Here is a 20,891-nt window from a genome sequence, read left to right on the forward strand (position 1 = left end):
TTTAATTGTAAAAGTAGCCTAAAAAGGGGATAGCGTTCCTACAAAGGGTTATTATGAAAAGCTAAGGTTAATGCTGTCAAGTGCCTAGCATAGTGCACAGTGTGGAATACAAAGAATCTGCTCTTTTATTGCTTCAATTATATAGTAGACAGTGAGTAAATTTTACTGCCCTGACCACTCCCACAGAGCATTAAGGAGGACTAGAGTTAAAATTCACCCACAGGAAGCTTTTGAAGATTAATATCAACTATTCTGACCATACTCTTTCTGAGCCCCCGTTAACATTTATGGAGTCATATGTTTTTCAAAAATTATATTCAGATAAATGATTTCTACTTCAAATTACACACTCCAACAATATGGTAATTACTCAAAAAACATTTTTTATAATGCCTCTTTAAGGAACAGTTTTCATAACATACATCTTCTGTGTCATAGGTATTAGCGACAGAGTGAATGCTGGTCTTTTGGGGAAGGTCACATGACAAATAATAGGCCTAATGGTGGCTAATATTTAAAGTTATCTAACTTCCTTAGATTGATTTTCCCACACGTATTGAGAACATTATACGTGTGTGTATTTTCCTTAATAGTGATAAATCATCATTTTTATTATGAAGTTTGTGGGTTTTTTGGAAAGCCAAAAGTCATTTCAAGATACCACTGATGAATAAGGTGGCTTCAAAATATGCCAGATTTTATTGGGGGGGGAGAACAAAATACAACAAAACAAATAGAATACAACAAAAGCAGAAGTGAAATTTAAATATTAAGAAATAACTTTTTCTTTTATGACCCAGAAACTGGCTTGGAAGGTAATTCTAAAATGTTTTGGGGTTAACAGCTTCCAAGAGTGCCCATTTTGAAAGACAACAATCGTGTATGTGTATATTTGATTTTTAAAAAATGTCACTTTTTTATTCACAACTGGACTAAAGATCTTATTTTGTGAACATGATGTCTATGCTTAAAACACAGAACATAGAAACACAAAGAAAGGTCTGTCAGGAAAGATCTGTTTTTAGTGCTTGAGTCAATCTTCCAACATTGCTTATTTCAAATCAGTGTTTTTCCTACTTTTCTGACCAATGTATTTTGACAAATACATTGTTGGAATGTCGTCTTTAACACGAAAATGACCTAGTCTGTGTAAATTTTGATGTAAATATGATTTCACAGTTTAATGAAGCAATACTTAATTTGTGTGATAAAAATCAGATATTTTCTTTTCTGTGGTTATCTATTTTGCGACCTCCTAAATTGATTTCACGTCCCGCTAATGGGTCGAGTAGCAGAGTTTGAAGCAAACGTTTTAAATAGCCGGTCCCACCTGCCAGGCTCCAGGGTTAGCTTGTCTCTAACTCATCCTTTCCCAGACCAGCCAGCTTCCCGCGGCTTTGGTAACCTAGCAACCATGCAACGCAGGCAGACACTTCCGGACCGCAGTTGTCCAATCAGCTCTGCAGAGTTGTCGCGGAGGCTGATGGGGCGCCGGAGACTGCGCGGCCGCGAGTGAGTGCATCATGGTGACGGGCGGACGCGGGACCGTGGTGACAATGGCGGCTTGGTCCACCTTAAACGCTGCGGGTGTGACTCTGTTCCTCTTGTTGGTCCTTCTTCGCGTCTCACAGGCTCAGACCTTCTTCTTCCCTTTCCGGCAGCCGGAGACATGCAGCCACAACCAGTACTTCGATATCTCCGCGCTCTCCTGTGTCGCGTGTGGAGCCAATCAGAGGCAGGATGCTCGAGGTGAGACGGTCCGGGATGGGCCCTAGCCAAAGTAACAACTCCGCCTTGATGCTGTCCCCAGACCCCTCGTCACTAAAATATCTTTTCGTCTGCGGAAGAATGTTTCAGAAGGGTCAACTGCCAACGCCTGAGAGGAGGGTTTCTTGGAGGATTGAAGTTTGCACACAACGAGTGAGGTTGGGGAAACCCTGAGTCCGCTACCTCATAAGCTGTCGAAATTAATTTCTCGGCTCCAGTCCCCCACTCCTCATCCGGGGGGTCTTTAGGGAGGCACCTGGAAAGCTGACTACCGAAGGAAGAAAAATAGAGAAGTAACAGAGGAGCAGGTGACAGAACAGGTCAGGGAGGGAATGCAAATTAGCGCTTGTAAACTTTGATAGTTTTTGATCTTTTCAAATCCCAGAATTTAGATCTGGAAGGGACCTTAACGGTAATCAGGTCCAGTCTTCTCGTTTTACAGATACAGAAATGGAAGCCCAGATGAGGTCGTAATGTCTTCTTTGTCTTCTAAATTGGGGACAGGAAGAACTCCTGTCTCTTTGCCCTCAGTCTTGACCTATGTGTTTCCACTATGCAGTCTGTCCGTAATATTATAGATTTCCTTAGGATTTAGCCCTTTCATTGTTGAATATTACTGATTGCCCTTAAAGTCTCTTTAGATTAAACTTAACTTTTTTTTTCTTGAGACGTTCATCATTTGGTCCTAGTTGTCCTCACTGAAACTGCTCAGAATAAGACTTTTCCCATATTATAAAGTTTAGAATGTTTTTAATCTCGGTTTGGGCACCCAGATATTAACTTTCTGCCATCTTTAAATTTGATGTATCTTTATTTAAGTCACTGTGTAGGACAGGTCAGGATTCTCAGGTGAGGAAATATGAATGAGAAAGCATTTCCCAGACTTTAAAGTGTAAGGTTCATAGTTATGAACCCTGATATCATAAACATTCTACTGCATGGATTCCTATGGGTGCTGTATCCACTTAATGCCTTCTTAGAGAATGCTGTCCTTACCTATTCAGCAAATTGAGTAGTGATTATCTTATAAAGTTTACTATCTTTCCAAACAGAGGAAAACAGTGATTTATTCGAATCGAGATAACTTTCCTAATAAGGTTTTGTTTTGACAAAGTAAATTTGAATTCATTGAATGTATGTGTATGGTTGGATGAAATAGAAATGTAAAATCTCCCATAGCAGTTAATCAGTAGTTTGGTTTTTGTTTAATAGTTATAACTTAATAGTTTATTTATGCTTGCACTTAAAATGGTAGCAAAGACAATACTTACTGTGTGCCAGACGGATTCTAAGACCTTTACAGATAATAACTAACTTATATTAACCATGTGAGGTAGGTACTGTTTGTTGTTCCCATTTTACCAAATTGGAAGCCAAAGCACAGAGCAGTTCAGTACCTTGCTCAGGGTCACACAACTAAGTAGCAGAATCAAGATTAGAACCTGGGCAGTTCTGGCTCCACTGTATTGCTTTTTTTAATATTTATTCATTTGGTTGCGCTGGGTCTTAGTTGTGGCAGGAGGGCTCCTTAGTTGTGGCATGCATGTGGGATCTAGTTTCCTGACCAGGGATCAAACCCCAGCCCCCTGTATTGGGAGTACAGAGTCTTAACCACTGCTCCACCGGGAGTCCCTCTGCTGTCTTGCTCTTAACTACTACTTCTCAAGATCTTAAGAGTTATTAAAATTTTCCTATCTTGGAGTTTTATTTATCAAGGTCAAAATTGGCTCTTTTCTTTTTAGGAACTGTATGTGTGTGTCTACCAGGATTTCAGATGATCTCTAATAATGGAGGACCTGATATTATTTGTAAAAAGTGCCCAGAAAACATGGTATGGAGTATTTATTTTAAAAAATAATCTTGCTGTAAAAAATAGTAAATTAAATACCTTTGTTTTTTAAACTACAATTTAATGCTGTACTCTAATATTTTCCCACAGATTTTAAAATTATTAAGCCAACTTTGTTTTTACTAGAGTAAATTTTGGGAGATCAGTGAAATTTTGCAAACTTGGAAAAAAACAAAGATATTGCTTTACTTTTTGAAATCTGAAAAAACACAAAGCCGTGAAAATTTGAGTGTCTTTATTTTTATTTCATAGAGAAACTGTGTTATAAAAGCAAATATCAATAGATGAGTGAATGATACATATGTAGAGCAGGTTTTCATTTTTGTATCATTTGGTACAGAGTGAGTTCAGTGTCTTAGATTTAGCGTCAACAGTTTTATATAATGATTCATGTTCGTAATCAGTAAATAGGTTAATATTTGTTGCTGTTTGTTAATCATTTCATTATCTCATAATTTTTGGAAAATTAGTAAATTAATAGTTACTATATATGATGATTCATAATTAACAGAAATATATCTTTGAATCATTTTGGGTAATTAGGAGTCAGTGTGCCAGTTCTGCCTTTATAGTAATCTTTCTTCTCATTATTGTATTAAAAAAATTGAGTCTGGGAATTTAATATTTAATATATAAACCAGTCCTTGTTTATGACTAGTACTTACAGGTTTGATGATCATTTTGAAACTTTATATTTTTGGAAATATTGACCCTAGCTGAATTACAGTGATAAAAAGCTGCTAATATGAAATGGTGCCAAAGCAGATTTATTTTTCAGTGACATTACTAAGCTATCATAATTTTTAAATAGTCCTACATGTATAAATGTACTAACAAATATAGGAGCATTTCTTGATATATCCAGTCTTTTCAACCAAAACCTAAAATAATTTGTGGCATTGTTTTGTTGTTACCATTGTTTTCTATTAATTTTGGTTACATCCATATTTGTAATAAAATTACTGTATTTTTACCCCAGGTTTTTTTCTAAACCATATAATATTATAAGCCCAATTTTTGGTGATGTCATATTTTATCAAAAACCTTTACTAGTACAAACTATTAGTGGATAAAAGGAAAGATCTCATAATTTAAACAACTTTAAGTATATATATTTACGATAAAATTCATCCATTTTAAATCATAACTTAATTGTTAAAAGCTATTATATTTGAATTTTTAAAAATTAGAAAAACTATTTTAGAACAGGTAAGACTAAACTATTAATTGGCTATTTGTTGATTAAATAGTGTGGAATTTCGTTGCATTTTTTCTTTGTAAATGGAAAAACTGAATGACTATTAATTATGAGAGTAAGGACTCATTTAAATTGAAAATCATAAGGAAAAAAGAACTATTGCCTGGAGTTAATAGTAGTCAGTACTTATAGTAATAATAATATAGTAGTCAGTACTTATAGTAATAACGTATAGCTTGATTTTTGAATATAAGCACAAATTGTCTATCCAGGAAATCTTTATGTGGCTCATATTTATGTAATTTATTTGCATATCTCCTACAAATTATACACTATTGTGGCTTTTTGGACTTACATGATAAATTAAGGAGAACATTAATTAAGAAAGGGAAAATAATTTTTTTCTTTTAATTTAGAAAGGTGTTACTGGAGATGGCTGGAACTGTATTTCTTGCCCTGATGGTTTAACTGCAGAAGGAAAATGCCACTGTCCCACTGGCCATATTTTAGGTAAGAAATAGATTCTAGAATGTGTCCTTATAGACTTTTTTTTTCCTGTTTTTAATGTACATTGTATACATTGTAACCACAGGAAATATAAGTGGTATTTTTTATGTGAATATTTCATACCAAAAACATTGTTCTCCAGCATACTTTTTTCAGTTAATGGTATGATCTATTAGATCTACCACATACTTTTTAATCCACTCCATGGTATTTCATAGCATTGTGCTATTTAAAATATTTAGATTATTTTCTAACAAATAATGTTTGGGTTTTTTTTGCGGTACGTGGGCCTCTCACTGTTGTGGCCTCTCCCGTTGCGGAGCACAGGCTCCGGCCGTGCAGGCTCAGCGGCCATGGCTCCCGGGCCTAGCCTCTCCGCGGCATGTGGGATCTTACCGGACCAGGGCACGAACCCATGTCCCCTGCATCGGCAGGCGGACTCTCAACCACTGCGCCACCAGGGAAGCCCACGAATAATGTTTTGATGAATATTTTTATGCACATCTTCAAGTGTTTCTGTGGGTTAGGTATCTGAAAATGAAACTGTAGTATTATAAGGTATGTGAATTTACAATTTTAATAGATACCACCAAAAGCCCTCTAAGTTGTGAAACTTATCAGAAGTCTATGAAAATACTTGTTTCCCCAAATCCAGTGTAACAGGAACATGCAGGTAAGAGGTAAGAAATTCTCTGAGGAAAATATATTAATTTAAGATGATGATGATGATTTGGAAATTGGTTTCTGTATTTTTTATGTGGGAATGGGGAAGGCTTCACTTTTTGATACTTTATTATGGATGGTGCTTGACATGTCTTTATGCAAACAAGTTGTTTTGAGAATTACTAGAATAATAATTACAACTGGGTTTTACTAAGTGTATAGAAGCTTATATATTGACTATGAGTTAACATCTTATTGTTTCTAAATTGTTTAGTGGAAAGAGATGTTAATGGAACGTTGTTGTCTCAAGCAACTTGTAAGCTCTGTGAGGAAAGTGAAAACTCTTTTACAATAGCAAATGCTTTAGGAAACAGGTAAGCGATATGCTGGGTGCTGACTTCATTAATATCTTATATTTATGTAGAATCTGTGCCTTTCCTATCAGATTCCTTGCTCCTCACAATTACCCAAGGAAGGATAGAAATAAACAGGTAAAGAAGCTGAGGCCCAGAAAATGAAACAGAATAGGGTTTAATTCTTGTTTCGGTGTCTTGTTGGTTGTTTGACCTCGCTCGATAAGTCTGTCTCCTTGTCTTCAGAATGGGGACATATCACCCACTTCATAGGCTGTTACCACAGCTCAGAAACATACTTTACATATCTAAAGTTCTTAGCTAAGTACTACAGAGTAAGTGCCCAGTAAAAGGTAGCGATTTTTGTTTGTCATGTAATTTGTACATAATCTATAATATAATGCATAGTATTTAGTAGTAACTTTTATTTGCAATCTACTTATTATATACTAGGTACTATCTTTATATATTATATTACATAAAAATATGTTAATAAATGTGATGAATTATCATAACCCAGGTATCCTGGTTTATAGCCTTATTCTCCTTCACTTCCTGTTCCCTGTTTATGCATGCATACCTGCACACCACACACACACCCCTCCCTTTCTTTAACTCAAACACATCATCCCTATTCCAGTTCTTCAATTTTTTTAGTTGCCCACATGCTGACCTCCCTCTAAATACTGTTTTCTCTTCAGTTCCCAAATTTGAGATAGAAAATACTTGAGCAGTTTCTCCTGGGGATACTTAGTGTTGGATCATCTTTTCTCTCAGACTGACCTAGGTTGTAGCATCCTAATACAGACTACTGGGTTGATCCCCCATTCCTCCCCTCTTATACCTCCCTAAGCCTAGTTTGAGTTCTGTGCTGTGCCCCAGCTCCTCCTACCTGTTCTGTTTTGTAATGAGTACCCATAGAAACCTATCAGTGTCCCCACTAGTCCGCTGCCCTTCCTCCCTCCCTCTATATCATTCATTAATGAAAAATATAAAGTATTTGCCTAAAATAAATAAAGACGATAAAAAGACTTTAAGAGTGTTTGTTGTAGGCTTGATGAGAGTATAGATACTCGTTTATTTTCAGCATATGTTACCTTTTTGCTTTGTGGCAGAAAAATAAGGAAAGTATATTCGATAATAACTACTTATAAAAATGGATTTGGTTTCATTTATATGAGTTTGTTGGGCTCTTTTGTTATTTGAGTGACTTAACCATCTTTGCTATTCAATACTATTTATTTTATATTACCTGTGGCTTCAAAAGAATACTCGCCTATTATTGGTTAATTTTATTTATTTATACCTTGCCTTGTAATATGAAGAGTAGTATATCAGCATTAATACTTTTAATATGTTTACTTTATTACAAGTAATTGCTTAGTTGAATGAATCTATTCTAATATAATCAGTTAGGAAGACAAGTTCTCAATTAAATTAGGGCTAGTGTAATTTATTAACATTTAACAAATTATTTTTGTTATATTGACAGGTGTGTCCAATGTGAACCAACATTCATTAATACCAGCAGGTCCTGTGTGTGTTCAGAACCTAACATTTTAGTAAGTCTAATCAAATTGATAGTGTATATACTTTTAAATTAAATTACTTATATTCTTCCATAAACTTTTTTTTTTCTTATTTATTAATGAAGACAGGAGGATTATGTTTCAGCAGCACAGGGAATTTCCCTCCACGTATGATTTCAGCTGCACGTTATGGAGATCTTGTGAGTATGCTTCAGTTTTTTTTTTGTTCTATTGTTAAGGATATTTCTGCATTTTTTCCTTTGGTAATTAATTTGGGGCTAAAATGAGAAACATTTATGTGTAAATCACTTTAAAATAGAAATTATCAGTCAATAAGAAACATTAGACAACAACTCAGCATTATAATTTATAAGTATAGTTTGCTCTCTTCTCTACCTTAGCTCATTTCTTTTTCAGTGGATCTCAGAATGTTTAAGCTGGAAAGGTCTTTTATAGATCCTATAAAGAATGCAGTATAATATAGTTAAGAGCACCAGAGACTCTAGGTTTGAACCCTGGATTTACCAGTCATTAGTTTTATACCTTTGGACTTTTCTAAACATCAGTTTTATTGTTTGTAGGTTGGGTATAATAATACCTGCCTCACAGAGCCTGTACATGGTAGTCACTGGAGATTTGAGGATTATTTGTATCCAGCCAAGTTCCTTGTTTATAGATGAGAGTGTGATGGCAGATAGTTAGAGCTTTTGCAACAGAATCTGGTGATGACAAGATCTGGGATGTAAAATGGGAAGTGGATGAATTGGAACTGAAGAGGTCATCAGTCCAAGAGAATAAGAGTTAGATGACTAACTAGGAGTCAGTTAATGAGTAGAGCTTGTGTGGATAGGCTAGGATCTGGTTGCTACAATCATCGCTGAATAAATGGGAGTGACTAGGGGGGCTGTAAGGATAGCTGTGATGAGGGTGGAATCTGGAATCCTCATGAATAAAGCAAAAATTCCTCTCCTCCAGTATAGTCTTGTGGGATTACGGGCAAGTACCAAATATTTGCAGAAAAACAAATACTAAAATAGACATATACATAGGGAGCTTAAGATCATCCAAATATTGGCTCGTTTGTAGTAAGATTCATGTTTTCTGGGGCATTCTTCTCCAGTCTCTGATTATAGTGACATATACCATTATCAAATTTGCAGGCCTTTAATTTTCTTTTTTTCCTTTTCAAAATAAGTAAAAATAATTTTGCCAAAAATTCCAACAATGTCTCTTTTTCATATTTGGTCTCAGATTACCAGTCATTTAGAGGTCACGTCCCCTTCAGTCTCCTCCAATCTGGAACAGGTCCTCAGTCTTTCCCTGCCTTTCATGAACTCTACAGTTTTGTCATTTTACTATTTTTTTTTTTTTGGCCATGCCACATGGCTTGCGGGATCTTGTTCCCTGACCAGGGATTGAACCCTGGGCCACAGTAGTGAAAACCCAGAATCCTAACCTCTAGGCCACCAGGGAAGTTCCCTACCTTGACAGTTTTGAAGACTACAGGCCTTACAATCCAGAGGGTGACCCTCAACCTGGGTCCATCCAGTTTTTTTTCATAATCAGGACATGCCTGGCAGGAAACCACAAAAAAGATGTTGTGCTCTTCTCAATCCATTGCGTCACATCAGGAGACACATGTTGTCCATCTGTCCCACCACTGGTGGTGTCAACCTAACCATCACCCCCTGCTGTAAACTCACCACATCTGCTATTAAGTTACCATTTTCCCTTTGTATTTGGTAGTTTGTTTTTTTTTTGCGGTACGCGGGCCTCTCACTGTTGTGGCCTGTCCCGTTGTGGAGCACAGGCTCCAGATGCGCAGGCTCAGCAGCCATGGCTCACGGGCCCAGCCGCTCTGCGGCATGTGGGATCTTCCTGGACCAGGGCATGAACCCGTGTCCCCTGCATCGGCAGGCGGACTCTCAACCACTGTGCCACCAGGGAAGCCCCTGTATTTGGTAGTATTTTTGAGGAGAATTTCCAAGGTTACATTTCTTCTTCTCTAAACCTTCTCTAAACTAAGTAGCTTTAGTTTCCACTGATGTCACTTGCCTTCATCAACCACTACTATGATGGTTGCCAAATGTTTCTATCATTCCTTCCACATTATTAACGTTCTACCGTAAGGAATTTTCCCTTCCTCACCTTTATACATTTATTTGTTCAGTAAGGACAGTATGGATTTGTGGGTTCCTATTTTATTCATGTTTTATAATCCAGTATATTTATTATTTGTTTTGGTGCTCAAATTGTCATAGATTTGGCCATTATTAGAAGCCCCGTTGGGTTGGTTCCTATGTCTTTTTGACGTATCTCTATCATTCTTTGAGCATTTCCTTACTTTCTGGCACAATAAGATTTCCAGGCTCATCTTGTACTTTTCCTGCTTCAGCCCTGGAAACAGTTATTTCTCTAAGAAGCTCTTAAGGATAATACTTAGAAACCAAGCTTACCATGCTTAGTATGCCCTCTTTAGCAGACATAGCTAGAAAATATATACACACATTATGTATATACATACACACGTCTATAACTATTTCTGTATTTATCCTATAGTTTTATATAATTTTATAAGAGACATCCAATCCTCCTCAAGTAATATACCAATCAATAAAAACTTTCCAAATATATGAATCAGTGTCTTCCCATTCCCTTTTTCCAAAAACAGCTTATATCTTGGTTTGTTTTCCCAACTTTAATTTTGAAAAATTTTTAAGTTGCAGAAAAGTTGAAAAAAATAATACCTGTGCATATATCTTTTAGTAGTTTAACCAATTATTAATGTTTTGCCACATTTGCTTTCTCTCTCTCTGTGTATGTGAATGTATGCATATGCACACATACACATCCATATTTTTTTCTGAGCCACTTGAAAATAATTTGTAGCTATATAACATTTCACTCCTAAATACTTTATTATGTAGCTCCTAAGAACAAGGGCATTTTTGTGGTATCACACCTAATAAGATTAAAATTAATATAATAGAATTACCTGATATACTGTTCATACCCAAATTTCCCCACTTGTTTCAATAAAGTCTTTTATCCCTCCCCACTTTTTTTGGCAAGGGGGACCCAGGATCAGTGAAAGACCCCTCACTGAGTTAATCTTTTTAGTCTCCTTTAATTTAGAACAGAGAGACCCTTGTTCTATTTTGCTTTTTGGGGTTTTTGTTTTTGTTTTGGCTTTTTTTTGTTGTTGTTTTTTTTTTTTTTTTCCATTGACTCTTGGAGAGTCAAGGCCAGCTTTCTTGTAGAGCATCCCACACTCTGGATTTTTCTCATGATTAGACTCAGTGAAATGTCTTTTTGCAAAAATATGATATAGGTGTTGGGAATAGCCCATTGCATCAACAAGGAGCACATAAGGTCAGGATGTCCATTTAGTGGTGATGCTAAATTGACTGCCTGCTCATGGTGCTGTCTGCCACTTCTCTCCATTGGAAAGGTACTGTGACTAATAAGTTAGTCTGAGATTTTACTTTGAGACTATGTACATATCTGTTTTAGCAGCCATTGATGAACCTTACCTGAATCAATTATTAAATTGGTTATTTCAAAATGATTTCACAATTCTGTTGTTCCCTTTATATTTTTAGTTAGCAGTCTTCTATAAAGAGTGCTTTCTTTTCTCTCTGTGCTTTTATTTTTTTTTAGCTTTACTGCAAACTCCAGGTATCATGAGTGTGTTATAATCTGTCACTGTTACTCTTCTTTTCAAAGCTCAAATTGCCTCAAATTTGGACTTCCCTTTGGTATAGCCCCTGTGTTATTTTGACATGTCTCTTTCAGTCTTTAGGTACTACCTTAGTTTCTCTATACTGTGTTCCAGGCTCAACCAATGTAATCATAATTTTAAATAGTCACTTAATACTCTAGTTTATGCATTGAAATTCATGTAATTGTATGTCTATTGACTATTTAGGTTTTCTATTATTAATAATATTGCTGTCAACCATTTTATGCAAAGATGTGTTTTTCCTTTTGGAGAGATTATTGCCTTAAGACAAATTTCCTAAGTGTTTCTAAAAATTCCGTGGATATTGTTTTACAAAGGATCATACAACTTTATCACTGGCATTGTCTGTGGCTTCATTTTACATGCATTTGCCAGTGCTGTTGTTATTGCTTTCCATTTTTGCTCAGCTTTTGTGTGTGTGTTAGTCAACCTTCTACGCATAGGTTTTTTTCTTACAAAATGAGAATTTTTGTTTATTGAAGAGATGAAAATAATGAATAATGAAGTGACTCATAATTTTATTTTAGATTTCTTTGACAGTTGTGGTGTCACGATTCATATAATTAGGTTTTATCTCCATTGTCCATGTTCAGAGAATTTATTCTGAATGGTGCTTCTCGGTGTCTCATTTTTTAGCAAGATATGCAGATGAACTTTACAGCAGTGGTGCTTAACTAGAGGCTTGTATCTGCAGCTTTCAGAGCACATGTATGCCTTGGTCTCATCCTAGACATTCTGTTTCATTTGGTTTAGAATGAAGCCAAGCATTTTCTGTTTTTAGGAAATTCCACAGTTGATTCTGATACCCATCATTGTTTGAGAATCACCACTTTGGAGATTTTACATATTAGTTACTCTGTATATCTCCAGTCTCCAGTTGCTTAGAAATCATTCACAAATATCTCTTTTTTATTACTTGCCAATTTAATACAGTGTAATAATCCTAAATCAGCAAATATTAACCAATACTAAGTCAGAATCTAGTTTTTCTTTTATTTTTTTGCACTTTGATTTTTGTTTTAGTGAAATGGGGATAATAGTGTTTTCTTGTTTTTTTTTTTTTGCTTATAGACATACTTTGTTTCCTTATATCCTTTGCCTAAGTGATGTGATTTTGTAATTCAGTCCTATTTGTAATTACTGACATTGCTTAGAATTAATTTTTATATTGACATTAGAATCTATTTTTCTGATAATATTGAGAAAGTAATGTTAGTTATTTCCGATGCAGCAATATGCACATTAATGTCTTCTAAACAGTGTAGGGTTAAGGAATTTCTATTTGAACTTAAAACTAAAATTCATCTTTGTGTTTACAGGGCATGTCTTTCACTTCAGAATGGTTTGCAGAGTATTTGCAATCATCAGCAGCTGCTTGTTGGGTATGTTTGAATTTCTAGAAAATAATTTTATTCCATTTCAAAGAATTGTGATACCATTTTTTTCCCCACTTAGTAAAACTTTTCTCTCTAAGTAGATATATCTCCTTGGTCATTTTCTATAAGAAAAATAAACCCTTTCTAAGTGGACTGAAAGAGAATACTAAAGAAAATGTTATTCATTTCACTTTTCATTATTTGTAATTTGAATGTGTCCAAACTTATTCAGCAGAAATTGAATGTTAGGGGAAACTGATTCATACTATCATTTAGTAAATGTTTATTGATGACCTACTGTATGCCAGGCCCTGTTCTCAAATTTAAGTTATCTATTTCAGGAAAAGGCAGAGAAAAATCCCTCGTGGAATCATATTGTAAGTAAATGTTAGGTGGTGCTAAGTGCTATAAAGACAAATAAATCAGGATAAAGAGCATAGAGAGTGGAAGGTGGTGCTATTTTATGGAGGGTGGTCAGGACAGGCATCTCTGGGAGCGTGATATTTGAGTAAAGATCTGAAGGAAGTAGAAGAGAGCCTTGTAAATATCTTGGGGAAGAGTATTCTAAGCAGAGACTACAGCAAGTGCAGAGGTCCCAAAGCAGGAGTTCTCTGGTGTTCATGCTAAAGAAACAGGAAGGAGACCTGAGTGGCTAGAGCAGAGTGAGCAGGGAAAGTGGAGAGATGAGTTCACGGGTGAAGGGAGTGACTATGGTGAGGACTTGGAGTTTACTGGAAGGGATGTAGAGGATTTTGTGCAAAGGAAGACAATGGTTGACCTCGGGTTTTGAAAAGATCACTTTAATATGGAGAGCACATTTTGTTGGGGCAAAGACAGAAGCGGGGGGACCATTTAGGAGAGTATTAGAGTAATCCAAGTGAGGGAAAGTGGACTCATGGACAAGGTTGGTGCCATGGAAGTGTGAGAAATGTTTAGCTTCTGGATATACTTTGAAGATTGAGCCAATAGAATTTAATGATGAGCTGGATACAAGAAGGGAGAGAAAGAATATTACTGCAGTGATTTTTATTTGAATAACTAAAAATGGAGTGGTCTTTTCCTGAAAGGGAAAACTGAAAAAGAAGTTTGAGGGGCAAACTCAACAAATGATCTTATTTTGCTGTTCATAAACAAATTACTTAAAATGGATTAGATTTATATGCATAAGCTCTAATATAGGAACAAATTATTATTCTTTCAAAAATAATTATTCTGCATAATAGTTTTTTTAAATGTCATGCTGTTCTTCTTTTAATTGCTTGTCTTTATATTTCCACCTAAAATTTACAGTTAAAATGTACAAATTATTTATCTGCCATATAGAAAGTTCTTTTCTACTTAAATTAGAGGAAAGGTATTAAAAGCAAAAGAATATCCAAAAAAAGAATTTGCAGAATAGGTAAAGTTAAAACCAAGCATAATTTTTATGTCAGCTTTTGCTTAGGATGTTAAAGTCCATACATTTCTTTGTCATTGCTCTCTTGTAGGTGTATGCCAATCTAACATCTTGCCAAGCTCTTGGAAATATGTGTGTGATGAATATGAATTCTTATGACTCTACCACTTTTGATGCATGTCGACTGTTTCAGTTTATCTTTGAAAATACTGCTGGACTGGGCACTGTTCATTCTGTTTCATTTTGGTAAGGCTATTCTAATTGACGAACCATCATTTTGACGAAATTCAATGCAATTACTTTCACAAATACATATTAAGAATTGTTCCCCATTATTAAAACAATTGTGATTGTTTATAGGAGACAGAATCTTCCATGGCTGTTCTATGGAGACCAGCTAGGATTAGCACCTCAAGTACTCAGTACTACACCTCTTCCTACAAATTTCAGTTTTAAAGGGGAAAACCAGGTACAAGTCACTATATTATTAAAGGATAACTACTTTTTGATTTACAATTTTAAAAGGTAACAAGAATATTACTAGTCATAATTTTTGATAGGCTTTTAAAAATTTAATTACTAAACTAAATCTAAATATTAGCTGCTGAGGAACTAAAAATATAAAGTTTAGCTGCCTTACTTGAGTACATGATACCTCTGGATTATGTCGTATGGCAGCAAGTAGTACTTGTGGGGTTGGGAAGGACAGTTTTCATCACCAAATGCAAGGCCATCTCTGTCCTGTATCTCCACATGTTTAAAAGGGGCTTCCAAAGATTGACTGGGATTCTTATGCCTTTCCTTAGCACTTCACAGCTCCAAATTCTTACCTCAACTTCTTGACCTTCTAGAATGAAAGAACAGATTTTTCCCTCCCCTACTCACCCCCCATACACACACACACACACACACACACACACACACACACATTTAACAGGTTTCAAAAGAAGTTATCTGTCACCAGCACTGCCTCTCAATTCTGAAATAATAGTTTTTGTGCGAAAACCCAGTCCATTTATTTTGGTGTGTTTAATCATAGAGATACTTAGTTTAATGTTGCTTCAAAGTAAACATAGTTAAATTCAATATTTGATCTCTGGAAAAAGAAAAGATCAATCAACAATGAAAAAAATTTTGTAGACTATTTTACTGAATATATACTCTGGAAGTCTAAACTCTGAAAGTTTGTATAGACTGTTATATGTAATATATATATTTATAGAGTTTCAGAGTATGTGACATTATTTTATTCTTGTTTTTCTTTAATCAGAATACAAAACTTAAGTTTGTTGCTGCTTCTTATGATGTAAAAGGAAATTTTCTCAAGTGGCAAACTTTAGAAGGAGGTGTTTTACAGGTGAGTATGATTCTAGCTAGAGAATTCCTAACGTGTCTTATTTTTGACTGAGGCAAAGATGAGAAAAAAACTAGATTATTGCTTGGATAGAGCATCGGTTGCTTGGTAGAGTTGATTTTTTTCATGTGTTTTAAATTGGAATTTCTTAAAACTACTTTAAGTTATGACTTATAACAAAGATGCTCCCTTAACTTTTCATTCCCTTAATACATTGAATGAGTATTATATAAAGTATAAGTCCATGTTGAGTGTTGATAACCCTTGACTATAAGCAAAGAAAACATTTGTGAGAGATATTTATCAGTTGTATTCTTTTGCTGTAGCTTTGTCCAGACACAGAGACAAGATTAAATGCTGCTTATTCCTTTGGAACAACCTATCAGCAGAATGTAAGTTGGAACTATTTTAAGCAGTCTGTATTTTAGCTTCATTTTTTCACATCAGCAATAATTGGAATATCTTTGAATTTTTGAAATTGGAAATTTTTTTGTAGTAATGAATAATTTCACCGATTGATATAGTTTTTATTAATCTAATCAGCATGAAAAGAGTACCTTGTCATAGATAGAGTCTTAAACATCATAATCAGTTGTTTATTTACTTCTAGGCATATAGGTCATAAAAATAATCTCTACTTTTGAGCATTTTAGAATAAAGCAAAAGTATTCATTTTTAATGAACAATAAAGTGTTATCACTCCCTCCTCCCTCTACCCTCCAGAAACAAATAAAAATGCTTTCCTTTTCTCTCCTTCCATGCTTTCCTCCCTCCCTCCCTCCCTGACCTTCCTTCCTTTGGTGATGCATTTTAAAACTACAGTATGGTACAAAGGAATATTATGAGCCATTAAACGTTTGAAAGAAATTCACTAGTCTACAAAAATACTTCTTGATAAAATGCATATATGTACACCATAGAACAAAACTGTGCTTCCAGTTTTGGTAAAACCACAATGAAAAATACTATCAGGGAAAAGAGATTAGAAGAAGATAAACATTTTTAACAGTGGTTATCTCTGAATGGTGGGATTACAGGTGATTTTCTCTCTTTTTTATATTTTCCAAATTTTCTATCATGAATGTGAATTTACTTTATTATCAGAAATGACTTCTGTGTTATTTTTAAAAAATGCTATTGTGTGTCTACCTTGGGCTAGGAGAATCAACACTTGTTAAATGCCCGCTGCTGTCTGCTCAGCATTTTATCATTTTTATCTCATCTGATCCATGAAATAACTATGTGAAATACATATTATTTGTGTGTTATGAATGAGGAAATGGTGCTCAGTAAGATTAGGTAATTTACTCAAGGTGTTGCATCAAGTAAATGTTCTGTTAGGCTTGAAAATCATGGTTTTTCCATTGAACCTGGTTGCCTCTCAAGGAGTTCATAGCCTAGTAGAGAAAACAGCTATATAGACAGACAAAGAATTGCAAAGAATGTGATGTGTTGTTCTATAGATATGAACAAGGTACCATGTTGGTCCAAAGGAGGGTTCATTAGCAGTTCCTAGGGAAATATGGAAAGGCTTTACAGAGTGAATGATACTTGAGCTTGTAGAATGAATATGAGTTTGCCAGGAGAGCACAGTGGGGAAGGGAATGTCAAGCAGAAACACCATTTGCAATGTCAGAGAGATATAGAATAGCATAACATATTTAGAGACTGTAAGTAGATTAGTGTGACTGGACCATAGACAGAGAGGGAGCAGTGGGAGATAAACCTGGCTCTGTTAAGGGGAGCCAAATCATAAACAGCAGTGTACATCAGGAGAAAGAATTGGGACCTCATCCCATAGGATAGGAGTTTTTAAACCTTTTCACTGTACACTTACTGTTGAGAATGAATGGGTTGTAGGACAAGATCCAGGTGGTTCTTTACTGTTAGTTATTTTGGCCCTTATAAAAGAATCATACATAGTATTCATGTTTTGAAAGACATGGAAATGTGGATAAACAAGGTAACTGAAAGATATTTCATTTTACAATTTAAAAAAACTTTTAAAGATAATAAATATGCTTTCTAATTTTCAGTTTGGATACTTTCATTTTTCATTTTCTTTTCCAGTGTGAGATTCCTATCTCTAAGATCTTAACTGACTTCCCCATGCCTACATTTTATGATGTGTACCTTGAATATACTGATGAAAATCAACACCAGTATATTTGGGCTGTGCCTGTGTTAAACTTAAATCTTCAGCACAATAAAATATTTGTGAACCAAGGTAAGGCGTCCATACATACCACTGTTTCTCTGAGCTGAAATCAATTAACCAGTCAACCAACATGATAATTTAATAAATCACAGATTATAAGAATGGTCATAGATTCTCTCTGAGTATAAATTTCTATATAGCATGCCTAAAAGTAAAACAGTAAGGTTGCTGGTATATTTAGAAATTTTTACTAAATATATCAGGCTTATTACTAAGAAATTATGTTATTGCTAAAAGTATATCCTGAGAAAAATTAGTAGAACTGTAAAATCAGGGCTGATTTTAATAGAAAAATTAGTAGAATGGAAAAAGTTCTCCTTGAGAGCCATCTGGAAGAATTGAAGATATTTTTTAAATGCTATCTCTTTTTTTTTATCATTATAAAAGACAGTAGCTCTGGCAAGTGGCTTCTGACTCGGCGCATTTTCTTAGTGGATGCACTAAGTGGAAGAGAAAATGACTTAGGAAGTCAGCCAAGATTAATTCGAGTTGCTACCCAAATATCACTGAGGTAAACAAACGTCTAATGCACTAAATGAGGCTTGGAGTATATGGGAAAACGTGGTAGTGAAAGTATTGACCTGTAATTATCAGGTGAAAACAGTAAGAACACCTGAACTGGAACAATACATACTGTGTTTTTAGATGTCCCGATAGATTGGGATACACTAATAGAGGGGAAAATTACGTCAGAAGAGATTAAGGACTTTTGCCAAAATTCATATTGTAGGCCCACTCTAGACCTGCTAAATTAGAATTGGTTGAGAGGGGGAAAGTGAAGATCAGTGGGCTGAAGCAGGTATGTTAGAGCCTGCCAGGTGATTGCAATAGGCAGGCCTCCTGCGGCTCCATCTCCTTTAACAGCTACTGTTCTAGGTTGGCCCTCATTAATTATCAACACCTCACTCTTCCTAGGATACTTTTTTTAAAAAATAAATTTATTTATTTATTTTTGGTTGTGTTGGGTCTTCCTTGCTGCACACGGGCTTTCTCTAGTTGCAGCGAGCGGGGGCTACTCTTCATTGTGGTGCGCAGGCTTCTTACGGCAGTGGTTTCTCTTGTTGTGGAGTACAGGCTCTAGGTGTGCGGGCTTCAGTAGCTGTGGCACACAGGCTCAGTAGTTGTGGCTCGCAGGCTCTAGAGCACAGGTTCAGTAGTTGTGGCTCACGAGCTTAGTTGCTCTGCGGCATGTGGGATCTTCCCGGACCAGGGATCAAACCCGTGTCCCCTGCATTGGCAGGCGGATTCTTAACCACCGCTCCACCAGGGAAGTCCCTTCCTAGGATACTTTAATGATGACCCTGCCTTAGGGTAGTGCCTTGCAGCCCTCATGCGTCTTCTCCAGTGTGAGATTCCTATCTCTAAGACCTTAACCAGCCTTCCCATTCCAATATTTTATGATGTGCACCTTGAATACACTGATGAAAATCAACACCATCTTCTTTCTGGCACTCCAACATACATTATTTTTTTCACTTTGATTTGTATGATAATCTTATCAGGTAGGCAGTACAGAAGTTTTGTCATATACCTTGCTGAAATCCAACTGTGCTGTTTTTAGCAGTCCCTCAATCTAATGTAGTATCCCTAGTGAAAACGAAATTGAAACTAGTCACACCTGATTTGCTCTTGGAGAAACTATGCTGGCCACTGGTGCTTGGCATTTTCCTTTCTGAGTTTACAAACTGTACATTACTAATGCATTGAATTCAGCAAAATGTACCCCATTATGTCCCCTAAACAGTATTAGATATGACACAGTATTTTGTTAAGAATTCATCTTCTTTGAAAATTAGGATATTATCTGCCTTCCTCTAGGCTTCATGTAACACTTCTCTTTTGAGTAGTCCTCAAAAGTGGTGCACAGTACTTCACTGATTTCATTTGTAAACTTCATAGGACCTAGATCAACAAGAGTTTCTTATTTGTCTCAGATATTATATTTCAATATAAAGTTCTGACCACTTCAAATAGCCTATGTTGTTACCATTAGTTTATGTTTGACCTCTAGTTTTTAGTAACTGGTAGTTCTGAGATCACCAAGACTATCCATATCCAATTCAGAAGAAACAATAAGTTAAATTTATGTTTAAGGGCCTAGATGTATTTATAACTAAAAATGAATTTTCTTTTAAACAGTATCCGCCTTGTACCCAACACAAAAAATGGAAATATCTACCCTCCCTTAATTACCATTGCCTACAGTGACATTGATATCAAAGATCCCAACAGCCAGTCTGTGAAGGTGAGTTCCTTCCTAATCATTGCCTCTCTATGTGTTCGTATAATGCTGATAGAGTTTGTGTTATGATCAAAAGACAATTAGTCCTTTTTAAAGTTTTAAATAAACATGGCACTTTATATAGTCAAGACTTAATTATTTTTTACTAATAGTGGTAAGAGGTGAGTTCTTATGGATCCTGGGTATAAAAAAGCAAGGATTATGTTTGTCAGTAGACAGCGTCACCAGCAGCTGGGCCTCCCTGTCAGTATCCTGGGGTATGCTGACCCATGCAGCATCTGCTCCCATCCTCTTTGGCCACCTTGCTTCTGTTAAGATTTTGCCTCCTTGACTAACTAAACCAGGAACTCAAACCTTAAGTGGGCATGTGTGTTCCTCTTCTTACCAGTCTTGCCCACTTGATAGAGACACAATTCAACAGGCAGAAAGAGAATCAAATTATCAGCTTTATAACTAGTAGCGCTAAAGTGAGCTAGAGAATGCAGTTTGGACCTGCAGCCAATTAGTCTTCTGCTATTTCCCAACTCAGTTAAGTTTAACCACAGAACTAAAATCCTCCCCTGCCTGGCAGGGCCTGTATATGGAAGCGATACCATGTACACACTGAAAATGGGCTACACCAAAGAGAATGAGCCTGAGAAAGGCCGAGCCGCATGACACAGTTCCTCCTTTCTACCTCGCCAGGCAGATGAAGCAT

General features: G+C 35.8%; 1 protein-coding gene across 3 annotated transcripts in view; it reads left to right on the forward strand.

Annotated features, from left to right (window-relative positions):
- The first annotated feature begins 1,476 nt into the window (after nucleotides 1-1,476).
- TMEM67 (transmembrane protein 67) overlaps nucleotides 1,477-20,891 on the forward strand; it is a 44,537-nt gene continuing 25,122 nt past the window's right edge. The window contains exons 1-15 of one of the 3 annotated variants that reach the window (XM_032610191.1): nucleotides 1,551-1,749; nucleotides 3,510-3,598; nucleotides 5,235-5,324; nucleotides 5,905-6,001; nucleotides 6,259-6,358; nucleotides 7,830-7,899; nucleotides 7,992-8,066; nucleotides 12,928-12,990; nucleotides 14,472-14,626; nucleotides 14,741-14,849; nucleotides 15,651-15,737; nucleotides 16,061-16,126; nucleotides 17,805-17,961; nucleotides 18,340-18,463; nucleotides 20,092-20,197. In XM_032610191.1, the coding sequence (XP_032466082.1) occupies nucleotides 5,989-6,001; nucleotides 6,259-6,358; nucleotides 7,830-7,899; nucleotides 7,992-8,066; nucleotides 12,928-12,990; nucleotides 14,472-14,626; nucleotides 14,741-14,849; nucleotides 15,651-15,737; nucleotides 16,061-16,126; nucleotides 17,805-17,961; nucleotides 18,340-18,463; nucleotides 20,092-20,197 (1,125 nt within the window). In that variant the 5' untranslated portion in view covers nucleotides 1,551-1,749; nucleotides 3,510-3,598; nucleotides 5,235-5,324; nucleotides 5,905-5,988. Of the gene's footprint in view, nucleotides 1,750-3,509; nucleotides 3,599-5,230; nucleotides 5,325-5,904; nucleotides 6,002-6,258; nucleotides 6,359-7,829; nucleotides 7,900-7,991; nucleotides 8,067-12,927; nucleotides 12,991-14,471; nucleotides 14,627-14,740; nucleotides 14,850-15,650; nucleotides 15,738-16,060; nucleotides 16,127-17,804; nucleotides 17,962-18,339; nucleotides 18,464-20,091; nucleotides 20,198-20,891 lie in introns of all 3 variants that reach the window. The other 2 variants (XM_032610190.1, XM_032610188.1) reach the window with 2 other exon arrangements.

Source organism: Phocoena sinus, chromosome 17 (assembly GCF_008692025.1).
Source record: "Phocoena sinus isolate mPhoSin1 chromosome 17, mPhoSin1.pri, whole genome shotgun sequence".
Classification (NCBI taxonomy): Eukaryota; Metazoa; Chordata; class Mammalia; order Artiodactyla; family Phocoenidae; genus Phocoena; species Phocoena sinus.